Below are 13277 nucleotides of genomic sequence, written 5' to 3'. Positions count from 1 at the left end.
TTGGGCCGTTGGCAGTCACATCGAAGTTAGGGCAGTAAGAACCATTTTTATTTGACGATAATCCTGAAATATACCACTTCCGTTATCCGATTGGCGATAAGTCGCATGAGTCCAACCTCACTCCCGTAGTACGAGTAAGTTATTTATTAGATCTACTTATAGTCAATATCGCTACACATCTCAGCCAGGCAGAAACACCGAGGATATAATGTCATTGCTATACAGATACTGTACCAGCTTAGCCTTCATGATTTTTTCAAGTACCTGGAAAATTGGATGTGAGTCATATAGGTCGGTAATTGGCTGGGTTGGATTTGTCACCCCCTTTGAATATTGGTATGACGTAAGCCACTTTAAGAGACAAAGGAAATTCTCCTTGTCCAGTATGGATCTCATTAGATAGGTAAAAACGGGAGCTAGGGCCTTAGAGCATTTTATTAAGAATTGTGAGGTCACTCTATCAGGACCTGGTGAGCTAGCCACTTTCAAGTCTTTATCACACTTTACATCAAATGTCGTTATATTAACATCACTCAAACCATTGGGGTTATTTTCAGTTGATATATTTTGTGGTTTCATAGGAGAGGTAAACACTTTAGAAAATTGGTATTCGAAGGGGCCCACTGCGGCCTTAGTTTTTCTCTTTGAGTTTGCAAACGTGTAAAAGGCTTTCGCATTTATTTTTACCTCTTGGACTACTTTCCTCTCCTTATGGTGCGTCTACACGAGAAACATTCTGTCACAAAGTTGGTTGCCTATGTTTGGTATTTGACAAACAGTTCATCTCTGAGCCGTCTACACGTGAAACTACCCGATCAAAACGGTTTGACAAATTTTTTGATTCAGATTTCTGATCAGACGAACATGCAAGTTATTGTATCATTTCCCAAGATGATTAGTATAATGAACATAAGGAAGACTGAGGAATGAAATTTGAAAAAAAAACACCGATGGGTGCTATCATGATGAGAATGTTTCGCTTTCCACAAAGGCCCTTTATTTTGCCAATTTCAATCTGTGCGGTCATATGTTGGCTGAAACCGATCACTACTTGAAGGCATGTTTTGCCCCGTTCTATGAAGTATACCATAAGCCACCTGATGATTCACTTCTAATAAGATTTTTGCTTTTCGAAAGGTTTTCGATTTTCATTTTGACTATAAATGATTAACCAATTGTTTGGAAACGAAAACCCGACTAAATTTCCGACTCAATATAATCGTGAATAAATGGACAACAGTTCTCTTATAGTATCATAAATTATTTAATAGCCGAGTACGGGTCGAAAGATGACAACAATATATAGTCCAAAGGTCATGTCAGAAACGTAGACACAGTAATATAGTAAGAGCATTAAACATGATTAAGACAATTTGGATATATGTATACAGGTAACATTACTGATGGCGTTGACTAAAAAGAGTTCAGCTTTAAATTAATGAGTCAGTTGGTAGAACTCGGTCCGTTGAGATCCGACTGATCTGGCTTTCATGGCTAAAATTGGCGGGCGGGAAATGGACGAAGGAGGGGGTCTCAAGGGTGTACGCAGAGGACCAATCATAGCCGTGTATGTCCGGCCAAGAACCTCCAGGTATGGGCCGATGATTCCATTGTCTCTGATGATCTGATCCAACTTGAATTGGATCAGTCTTCTTTGGACGAGGTCAAGGAATCCATCCATCTAGCCTTGGGTTGGCTCGCTCAAGTCATGCTATCGGCACGGATGTAAAAGAAGGGGCCGGGTTCATGGCCGGACTGAGCCTGAGGACAGACCCAGGGTGGGTGGGTTTACTGGGGTCGACACTACCATTGTCTGGACGGGAGGAGATGAATCCGGATTCCGGAGATAGGTGTTCGTTGGTTGGTTGGTTGATCGATCGATCGATCATCATTATTCAATCCTCGATAGGAAATGGAAGTGTCACTACTTAATTAAGAGGTTTTGGCGCCGCGAATAACGAGAGAGGCCTTCGATGACTAGCTTTACTCACGGGTCAAAACAGAATGAATGAAAATGTAAACAGTGGTCAGGTGCCCCAAACTAGAGACAGCGGATTGTAATAAGGAGTTTAGATAGGCGCTACAGGACTCCCCCCAGAGCTGTATTAATATTAAGTATACCGTTTCGGCTTTTTGGAGACACGCCCTGAACGAGTCTTGACGGAGGGTGTGAATGGTCGGTTCGGAGTCAGGGACTCTGCCGGCGTGGGGTTGGTGCAGGCGCCAAGATTCTGATCACGGGGATCTGCAAGAACTGGGGCCGCACTTTGAGGCTCTGAGGGAGCCAAAGGGACGTTCTTGGGACGCCCCCGACGACGTGGCGCGGCCACTGAGGAGGGAGAGGCGCCATGGCCAGCCTTGAGGTGGTTAATGGATACCAAGACGGGGAGCTCAGCCTGTTTGAGGACAAAATGCTTGGCATGGCGTTCAAGCACCTCAAAGGGACCGTCGTATAGCGGTTGGAGGGGACCTCGCCTGGCATCATGCCGCACGTAGACAAACTCTGCAGCCTCAAGTGAGCGGGGCACACAGACAGGAGCCTCACCGTGGTAATCAAAGGGCGGGGGCACAACGTGACGGAGCTGGAGGCGGAGCTGCTCCACAAAGGGGAGGTCGGCAACAGCGTCGCGGGGGATGGCATCCAAGCACTCGCCAGGGATGCGAAGAGTAGTGCCATACACCAGCTCAGCAGAGCTCAGGCCATTGCCCTTGCGCCAAGCTGACCTCATGCCAAGGAGGACTAGGGGAAACTGGTCCATCCAGTCTGTCCCAACCAACATTCCAGAGCTGGCCCGTGAACAGTCCACCCCTGTCTGACGTGAGGTCATCAGGTACGCCCTTACCCGCTACCCAGCCCCGGATCAGGGCACGGGCCCAGGAGAGCGCAGAGGCATCTGAGAGGGGAATGGCCTCAAAACACCTGGTTGCTTGGTCTATCATGGTAAATAGATAGCCCATGGCCTCAGAGATTGGCAGGGGACCCACCAGATCAACATGAAGACTTCCAAACCGGCGGTCCGGGAGAGGGCGTGAATGGAGTGGGGCGCGGGTGTGAACGCTGATCTTGGCACGCTGGCAGGCGTGACAAGTCTTGCACCATGCCCTGATGTCACGCTTCAGGCCGGGCCACAAATCGCAGGGCCACGTCCCTGGAGCACGGCTTGGGGCCAGTATGGGAGAGCTGGTGCATGGTAGAAAATGCTGTGAAACATCAGCCCTCTGGAATGAGTGGGCGAGAGCGTGGTCCAGAGAGGTCACAGATGAGCTCCTGCCCATAGGCTGACAAGATGGTCAAGTCAAGCAATGGGAACAGGGACTTGGCCTCCTCAAGGGAAGGCTGCTCAGCTGCAACAGAGGCGTAGTCCATGGTTGGAGTGAGAACAAATGTAAGGGGCATGTGGTCAGTGAAGACCGTGAATGCCCTGCCCTCCACAAAGTAGCAAAACTTCTTTATGGCAAGATAGATGGCCAGCAGCTCACGGTCAAACGCAGAGTATTTAATCTCTGCGTCTGACAGCCTCTTTGAGAAGAAGCTGATGGGGCGCAACTTACGGTTTGAACCCTGTTGGGAGAGCTCGACGCCAACAGCAATGTCAGAGGCATCAACATAGATGGCAGTGGGGGCATTGCCGTCCAGGAAATGGAGGAGGACGGCGTTGGCAAGGGCGTTCATGAGCGCCCCATAGGCGGCAACAAACGCCTTTGTTGGGTCAATTGGGTCTTTCTTCTGCCCAGTGGTGACAGCTTGTAGTGAACCTAGCAAGCTGGCATTGCCTGGAAGGAACCGGCGGTAGAAATTTGACACTCCCAAGATGCGCTGAACCTCATGCTTGGTGGTGGGTAGAGGGAGGTCACGGATGACTTGGACCCGCTCGTCCAGGGGACGCACTCCATCGGCAGAAAGGTGGAATCCCAGGTAGGAGAGTGATGACCAACCCAGCTTACACTTTTTCCTATTAATGGCAATCCCAGCATCATTAAGACGTCGCAGGACTTCCTGGAGGTTGTCAGCATGTTCTTCACCCAACCTGGACGCAACCAACACGTCATCCAGGTAGATGAAGACAAATGGCAGGTTGCCCAGCACTTGGTCCATCAGCCGCTGGAACGCCTGGGCGGCGTTCTTGAGCCCAAAGGGCATCCTGGTGAACTCAAAGAGCCCAAATGGTGTGATCACGGCAGTCTTTGGGATGTTGCACTTGGCCATTGGGATGTGGTGGAACCCTCTGACCATGTCCACAGCTGAAAACACCTGCTTCACGAATAGACTGCCAGCGAAGTCAGCAAGGTTGGGGAGTGGGTAGCGGTCATCCTTGGTGGCAAGGTTCAATGCTCTATAATCGTCACAAGGACGCCAACCTCCGTCCGCCTTCTTGACAACATGAAGGGGAGAGGACCAGGGAGAGGAGGACTTACGGCAGATGCCCATCCGCTCCATCTCTTCAAACGACTCCTTGGCGCTGGTAAGGCGGGTTCCTTGTAGATGGCGTGCACGAGCGTGGACAGGGGGTCCATTTGTGGGAAAAGGTGCTCTATGCCGTGAGCCATGGTCTCGGTGTCGAACTTTGGGACCAAGAGGTTTGGGAACTCGTCCAAGATGGCAGCAATGCCGGGGTCGTCCTCAGCGTCCAGAAGGGATGGAGGAAATGGAGGGGTCCAGCATGGCCACAGGTCGGTCAAGCTCAACTGAGGAATGGCAGCAGCGTTCCACGAGCACCTGCTGGTGGAGGTCGATGGCAAGGTTGTTATCAATGAAGAAGTCAGCTCCTAAGATTGGTTTAGCCATGTCTGCCACCCAGAACCTCTGAGAGTAATTCTTTGCTGAAAATCTCAGAGGGATGACCCTAACGCCATAGATCTGTATGGTGGAACCATTGGCTGCCACCATGGACTCAGTCCGCTCCCCAAGGCAGTCAGCGCGGGTGGCAGGGATGACGGACACGTCGGCGCCCGAGTTTGAGCATGTGATGGACATGGTCTTCCTGCCGCCGATGGTAGCCTCACTCCACTCCTTTGATTGCTTGCAGTTGTTGATGTCCTTGAAGGAATTGTCCTNGCTCGCAGTTATTGATGTTGTCCTTGATGGAATTGGCATGCTCGGCCTTCTAGATGAGGTTATAAACAGAGATTTTGGGTGAACATGTAGGAGGTTGAGTGAACTGAGGGAGATGTAGTTTCGGCTGGGTCTGCTTCCTTGCCCAGACCCGCCGTTCCCATTTCCCTTCTTCTTTTGGGCACTACCACCTCTGGGGTGGCTATTCTTACCCCAGTTGCATGGGTCCTTACAGGTGTGAGCCGTGGAACTGTACTTGGAATGGGGATAGCAGATGTCAGGGTCACAACGTTGACGGTTGCCGCCACCCCCACGCCCACCAGACGCTACCTGGCAGAGCTCAAGCCTAGCCTTGAGGTACTCGGCGTCCTGATCCATGTTGTTAGGCTAGGTGATGGAGGCGTTAAAGGAGCCCGCGCCAACGTGGAGGGCCGCAATGGTGCCACGGGAGCCCGTGGCCTCAATGAGGCGGTCGGCCTTTGCAGCCAATTCTTTGTTGGGCATGGCTTTATAGGTGGAGGAGGCTAGCAACCTCCGGATGTCGGCGGGTTGATTGTTCGGGAAACAACTCCTGAACAAAGAAGCGGGGTCAGGTTCAAAGTCCTCCATGTAGCGAAGGACAAATTGTGGAACTTAGAAATTATACTTTTGTGCTCAAGTCCATCGTAGGGGGTTTGATGATGATGGAACGCACCTCGGCAATGGCGCGCAAGTCGAGAGCGAGGTGGACCTTCTGCAACTTGGTCTTGTCCTCCGTGATTTTGGGGTGGTTGGTTTCGAACCCAGCCTCGAGAGTAATGAACCAAAGGTCCAGGTCATGATGCCAAAACGAGGATGGATTGTAGACCAAGTCAATGGCGGCAACGGGGGTCACGGAGGAGGGGCTCAGCGACGTGATGCCGGCGAAGAGCTGGCGGAGTTGCCCAAAGGTTACCGGGGAGTCGGCGTTGTGTTTGTCCATTTTTGCTAATCACGTCGGGGTCACCAACTTTGGCGCCGCGAATAACGAGAGAGGTCTTCAATGACTAGCTTTATTCACGGGTCAAAACAGAATGAATCAAAATGTAAACAATGGTCAGCTGCCCAAAACTAGAGACAGTGGATTGTAATAAGGAGTTTAGATAGGGGCTACAAGGGGATGGGATGACATCTGATGACTTTAAAGATTGATTGACAATTCCAGGCCCCTTCATACTCTAAGTTGGGGTTATCATGTGTCAAAATGAACCACAATCAATAAATCAATACATTTTTCTTTGTTATAAACCATCATGGATCGAATTAGTTAAGTTCTGTACTGGCTGAAAATGGACACCTTGGTTCGAATGGCTGGGGAGAATGCTGTCATCCATGAAATATTTGTTGTTTGGCAAACAATCTTTATACATGTTCAAATCGAGAAATGTTTGTGAAATGCTTGTGAAATACCAAACAATGTTTGTGAAATGGCTAATCATTTGCCGAAATATTTATCGTGTAGACGCACCATTATATAGAGCGTCAGCTTCAATAGATACTTAAATATCATTTTCAACGGTGGCCAGTTTCCCTTTTAGATTGGTGAAAACAGACCGGAAGCAGATGCTATTCTTCTGGCCAGCTGTGAGCGCTTTTTAAAGAGTATTTTTCGCTTTTTCGGTATGAGAGAGTGTAGTCTTTTGGAGGATAGTTTTGAGATATTGAGCTTAGCACAAACATCCTCAAAAATACATGTCATTCGCCTAACAGCATCGTCAATGGTGGGTTCCTGTTCCAAAATGGAAGCGAGGTCAAGATCATTTATCATGCTTATTATTTCTTCCCAATGACTATCATGAAACGCATATCTAGCTAACCCTATTTTCCCCATTTTTCTAATTGGAAAGGTCCTTTTACCTCCTCTCCTACTGTTGTACATATTTCAATAAGGTTGTGATCAGACATTTTACTGGGGGACACAGATATCTTCCTAACCTGTTCAGGGCTGTTTGCCAACACCATACCTAAGATATGATTTTCCCTAGTTGGAATACCAACGTGCTGTGAAAGGTTAAAGTAAAGCATGAAATCTTCGAACTTGCTGTAAGCGTTGGAATCCGATTTAGAAATCGGAATGTAGCCAAGAGGAGTGGGTTGCCACTCCACAACAGCAGAGGAGAAATTGAAATCGCCCATAATTAATATTCGGTTGCACGCCTCCTTTTTTAATTCTTTTTCTGTAAAGTCCAATGCTTCTCTGAATTTCTTATTAGAGCACGACGGTGGTCTATAAATCGTCACGATTCGGACGTTTAGGCAAGCGCTGGTACCAGCAAACAAACTTGCCTGCCAATGCCAGTGATGCAAAATTGGCGTTTGAAACTAGTTTCAACGAAGGTGACCTTTCCTCATTTAGCAATGTGAAGGAAGGGTCAGCTTCTCGTAAACGTGTTTGAAGCCCCAAATTTGCATCACTGACACTGGTACCAGCAAACAAACGAACCTGCCAGAGCTTGCCTAAATGTCCCAATAGACAGGTCTTTAGACTTCACATGACAGATTAAGACTTCTACCTCACATCGACACATGCGAGGTCTGTAGACAGCTGTGGATATACAAACAAACTCCACCATGAGGAAATATTGGGTTGGAGGGCCTGATTCTGTCACATCGGATTACAGTAAATTCCTTTAATGCGTTTTCTTCGTCTTGTACCCCCTTTCTTAGCCAGGTCTCTGTTAGAGAGATAAAAGAAATATCATCAGTCTCGTCTAGTTCTTCAAGCATTTTAATCTTGAAAGAGTTAATTTTAGAAATGAGGCAATATTGTTGTAGATTGGGAGCATTTCATTGCAAGGTCACTTTGTAAACTAAAAAAACACCCTCTTACTAGTGCTATAAATTTCAACTTGCGCCACCAAGCTAGATGAAAGCGACCTCCGGCGTCACGGACCACTTTTATTTGCCTGGCTTGGTGGCAATTGATGTACAGAAAGCATCAATCTCAATGATTGCCCTGCCGTTGGCAAAGATCTTCAACAAGGTGTGGATGAATCAATCTGGCCGAGAAGCTGGAGTGTTGCTACTGTGATACCTCTCCTTTGGGCTGAAAAAACAAGAATGAAGTTGCATCATACAGACCAGCACCGCTCCTTGCAGCTGTCTCAAAGGTGATTGAGAAAGTACTCTATGAACAACCAGTATACTATGCTGAGGAGCATAGGCACATCCCAGCACAGCAGCATGGCTTCCGCCGCCTTAGGGGGATTGACACTGCTCTTGCCAACCTTTCAACAACTGCCAATATATCAAGAGATGCCAGGAAGATCACAGTAGCTGCATCATTTGACTTCTATGTTGTCTTTGATACCATTGATGTTGAAATTATGGAGGAAATACTGTCTGGATTGATAGGTGTGTCTGCTCTGTCACTGATCGGATCAAATCTCACTGGCAATACAAAAAGGGTGACGTGGAATGGCGAGCTCTTCAAACCTGTCTTGATGGCCTTTGGTGTTAGTTAGGGGTCAATACTGGGCCCTCTGATCTTTATTTTAACCACTGCTACAATACCGAGAAACTGTGATGACAATAACACCACCACAAGCATGTATGCTGATGATGTAAGCCCTGTCTCATCATGTCAGAACACACATTCTGCAGTGAACTCACTGCCAAATTACGCTGATGAATTGGTTACCTTTGCTGCAGCTGCAGGACTGGTGACAAACCCAGGCAAAACCCAGTTCCTTGCACCTCAATCAGCACCTCCAATGAGGATCAGCAACACATTTGTACCCCCATGTTCTCTAACAACCCTCCTTGGTTCTACATTGGACTCGCCATTTGGCTTCACTGACTCAAACAAGGCCATGGTCAGCAATCTTTGTGCACGACTTGGTGCTGTTCGCTGAGTTGCCATTCACATCCCCAGAGGAAAGCTTTGGCAATGGATAACTCGTGCCCTCATTTGAGGTAAACTGCAACAATGTGCTTGGGCAAGGAGAACGTCATAAATGGAGTGGGATGCTCCGAGCGCTTGTTACAATAAGAGGGCAACACAGCCGGGAAAAGGGAAGGAAACAATTAGGTGGACATATCTTTTAATATTTAAACAGCAAAGATTTATTATAATAAAGAAATTTACAACAAAAAGAACTTGGCAGCTGAACTGGCCTTTGCTTTGCCTTCCTTTTCGGCCCGTGTTCCAGAGTTTCTATCACTAGCAAAGTTTTTTCCTAATCCGGATGGGATTAGTAACCTGATACTGAAGAACACTCTCGGGGCTGTCGTCATCCCATTAACTATCCTTTTCAACCTATCATTGATGACCAGGGAGGTCCCAATTGATTGGAGAAGAGTCAGCATAACTCCTATACATAAAGGAGGTAGTCCCAATGAAGCAGGTAACTACAAACCAATCTCTCTGACATCGGTAATTTGTAAAATAATGGAAAGTGTCCTCAAGGATGAAATAGTTGGACATCTTCTGGAGAGGAAAATCATTGGCTCAGACCAACACGGAATTTGGCTTGGGAGATCGAGCGTGACAAACCTGTTGACCCACCTTCAGTTTGTGACTAAAGCGCGTGACAGTGGTGAAGTGGTTGACACCATTTACCTAGACTTTGCCAAGGCTATTGATCGCGTGCCCCATGGCCGGATGCTGATGAGCGTAGAAGAGGCTGGCGTTGGAGGCTACTTGCTGGCTAGGATTAAGTCTTGGAAATCAAAGAGGGAGCAACGTGCGGTCCTCAATGGATCCCAATCTGAATGGACAAAAGTTTTTCTCAGGTGTACCACAGGGCAGTGTCTCGGGGCCGGTCTTGTTCCAAATCTTCATCAACTCGATGAATGTCTCTGAACATTTTAACATCCTGAAATTTGCAGATGACACAAAACTATTCCGCATATTCGTTGTGATTCTGATGTGGCTGCCCTCTAGGCTGCCCTAAGAGATCTTGAGACTTAGTCTGCTGAAAATGGGATGGCATTCAATGCAAAGAAATGTAAGGTGATGAGGTTTGGGCCTCGACGGCATGTGTCCAGCCCTTATCATGTTGGCGGAATTCAGTTGGGTGATGTCATGTCGCATAGAGATATTGGTGTGATCGTAGATAATGAACTAAAATTCACATTGCACACTTCGGCTTGCTGCAAGCGGGGGAACCAAACGTTGGGAATGATTCGCAGGAGCTTCACCACCAAGAATTCAGAAGTGCTCACCAGACTCTCTAAGACCTACGTGAGGCCCCTTCTGGAGTACGCCTCTGAGGTGTGGTCTTCAAGGTTGAAGGGCGATCAGGACTCACTAGAAGCAGTTCAACGACGATTTATGCGCTTCCTGCCGGGGCTGTCAAGGGAGCCCCATGGGACAAGGCTTGAAAAAGGCGGGCTCGATATCCTGGTTTTGAGAAGGACAAAGTCGGATCTAATCCTGGCTTACAAACTTCTGACGAAGCTTATAGATTTGGAGCGCCATCTCTACTTTAAATTAAGCAATAAAAAACCACTGTGGCAACCAGAGAAACCACAGCCCGGCATCTCTGGAAACCGCCCTGGCAGCTAAATTTGAGGGGACACTTCTTCACGTTACGGGTGGTGGGGTCGCGGAACAGCCTTCCGAATTCAGTTAGGAGTGCTAGATCGATGGGGAAATTTAAGAGTAGTCTCGGTGAGTATTTCAGAGGAGAAAAACAGTCCCACGACAATTTGCAGTTTTAAGTGCACTTCTCATGTAAACCATCTTTCCACTTACAATTTTTACCCTCTCATTCTCTCATTCCCTCCACTTGTGATATATCTCATTTCATTCATCCATCATAGATTCTTTATCTTTGACATTCCTTTCAAATCGTTTCTTCCCTTGTAAAATGATCCAAAACTCTATATACACCCTCATGTGAAATTTGAGTGGAAGTGGCAATAAGCAATAAACAATAAACATTGAAAACTCGCTTCACAATTTCATAACTATGCCTTTGAAATAGATGACCATTGGCGCATGATTAATCAAGAGTTAGAGCTGTTTCAGGGATAGAGGAGATAATTTTGGCGTTGCAAAAACTTCCCTTGGATGCTTCTTTTCAAGAATTTTTTTTGTCTCTTCTTTGATCATAATATTATTGTAGAGGCCCCATGCGTGCACACAACACACGTAGAGTACATCTGTTGGTCGAGATAAGCCACCACGATCCACTTACTTTAAGAAGTTACGTATCTCGGTGTTCTTTCCCTATGTCGTAGTGTCCAATATCAAAAACCGGAACAAGAGGTTCTATCCCCTCTACCAGGAGTTCTTTTCAGGCGGTGCAAATAATTCTTGCAGACATAGACCGAGCAAGACATCCGGCCACATAGAACACGATCGATACCAGGTATTGTCATCTTCCAACCTCTCAAGATGCTACGATGGTTTAAAAGTTACAAAAGCCTTCAGCTCTACGGCAGCACCCTCGATGGTTTTCTTCTCAAATGCTGATATCGGCCCAAAGATGGTTTTCACTTTTTTGAGGTGAAGGAAGGGGTTCTTGGTGTTTACAATTATCCGCCAACGGTTGATAACTCTCAGGAACATTAGTGTATCACCCCAATTTTCGGATAAGTTTTGAATGTAAAACTCTATGGCCTGGATTATTGAGTCATCGAAGATGCTCTGGGCTAACATCACATTTGTTTTGTCAATGGCCTTGGAGGACATCGCCTTCTTCTTTAGCTTGTAGGCCGTCTTCACGGGCTTGCCTTGTTCAAGCTCAATGCTTAAATGTGGGGAAGATGGCGCTAGAAAGATCTTCAAAATCAGGACAAACGAACCCTTCCCGTGACTGAAAGTTGTTAGAAACGTTTTTGAATCCATGGACAGGATTGAAAAGAAGGAAAAGGCTTTGTTGTACAAGGTTAGGGTGTAGAATTTGTGGCTTGAAAATTCCATGGCAAAATTCAAGAAAACACTTGCGATTTTGGGTGGCGTTGTCTGATGACAGAACAATTACGTGGAATCCAATCTGGTGCAGAGCCTCCATTGCTGAGTCGCAGCAATTCTTCAAAACACTTGAGTCTAAGTTCATCACTGGATACTGATCCACTGTATCCTCAAAGGGGCCAAAAAGCGATGACACATGAAAGCACAGGGCAGTCTTGCACGGATTCTTGGTTAGATCCTTGTCTGAATGAGTCTTTGTTTGGAGACCATAAAATCGTCCACCACAAAGTTCGACTTGTTGATTGACATATATTTCGTCAAATGCCAACACTACCATCCTTTCTTTAGGGGACAACTTTGTTATCCTCAATTGCAACTATTTCTTTATTCCCTTGGTCAAACAAAGGACATGGGCATTGACGCAGTTAGCTCCTTCATCCAAGACGTACAAGAGCGTGAGACATCCATCCTTTAATAGATGACTGTATAGGGCAGGCGAGGTATTCTTCCAAATGAATGCACAGGCCAAAATATTGGGGGAGTATTTTCGGGAATGTTAAGGCTGGATAACTAAGGACAATTGTTCGAGGCAAAACCCTATCTTTTTCTCCGTTGCATTGTCTTCAATGGTGAGTTGGGAAATTCGTAAACGGAAATTGGCGATGATTGTTTAAGGCTGGACTTTTCTTCTTTGAAACCCTCACAGGAGGACTTCAACACAGCCAAGATGTTTAGAACTACCCAAAGATATCGGATTCGATCCTCTCTTGTCACGCTACCAATGGAGGATCTCGGAGACATCAAATTTTGCACCTCCATTTTGTAAGTGCAGTCTTCAAAAATCGTTAAATGAACAATAATGTTGATTTGACCAGTCCCCAGTTCTTCAATATACATGAAGATCACACAAGAGGTCTTAGGAATAATGGAAATGCCATTCGGTAGCTTGGACTTGTCCAGTTTTTCCAGGATATCTTCAAGCTTGCTAATTTTTTTTTCTTGCGGACTTCCTTACCGCTACCGGAATTGGAATCCCAGCAGTTCAAGACGAGAAGATTACTTATTTTACTTGACTTTTATTTATATATATTATTTGATCGACCAACGAATTGGAGTTGGCTGATCTGGCTAATCCTTGAATATAAGGTTGATCCGGAATTTTAGTCAAAAACTTGTCCAAGTCTGACTTAAATCTTGCTACTGGATCAACCCCTACATAAACCGTACGAATATTTGAGGGCAGCAAATTGAACAATGAAGGAGCCCGAGAAAGAAGAGATTTGACTTCATTGTTTTAACTAGCCTGGATTCTCGAGGGCTTGAAGGTGCTCTCAAAACGCACAT

General features: G+C 46.6%; 1 protein-coding gene across 1 annotated transcript; it reads right to left on the bottom strand.

Annotated features, from left to right (window-relative positions):
- Nucleotides 1-2111: 2111 nt before the first annotated feature.
- Nucleotides 2112-2729, bottom strand: LOC131882501 (uncharacterized). Its single transcript, XM_059229656.1, has one exon. It carries the CDS (start codon nucleotides 2727-2729, stop codon nucleotides 2112-2114), a length of 618 nt encoding a protein of 205 aa, XP_059085639.1.
- Between the last annotated feature and the right edge of the window lie 10548 nt (nucleotides 2730-13277).

This window comes from Tigriopus californicus, chromosome 6, assembly GCF_007210705.1.
Source record: "Tigriopus californicus strain San Diego chromosome 6, Tcal_SD_v2.1, whole genome shotgun sequence".
Classification (NCBI taxonomy): domain Eukaryota; kingdom Metazoa; phylum Arthropoda; class Copepoda; order Harpacticoida; family Harpacticidae; genus Tigriopus; species Tigriopus californicus.
The sequence above is the reverse complement of the archived record's forward strand: the minus strand, read 5'-3'. Positions and strand labels throughout refer to the sequence as shown.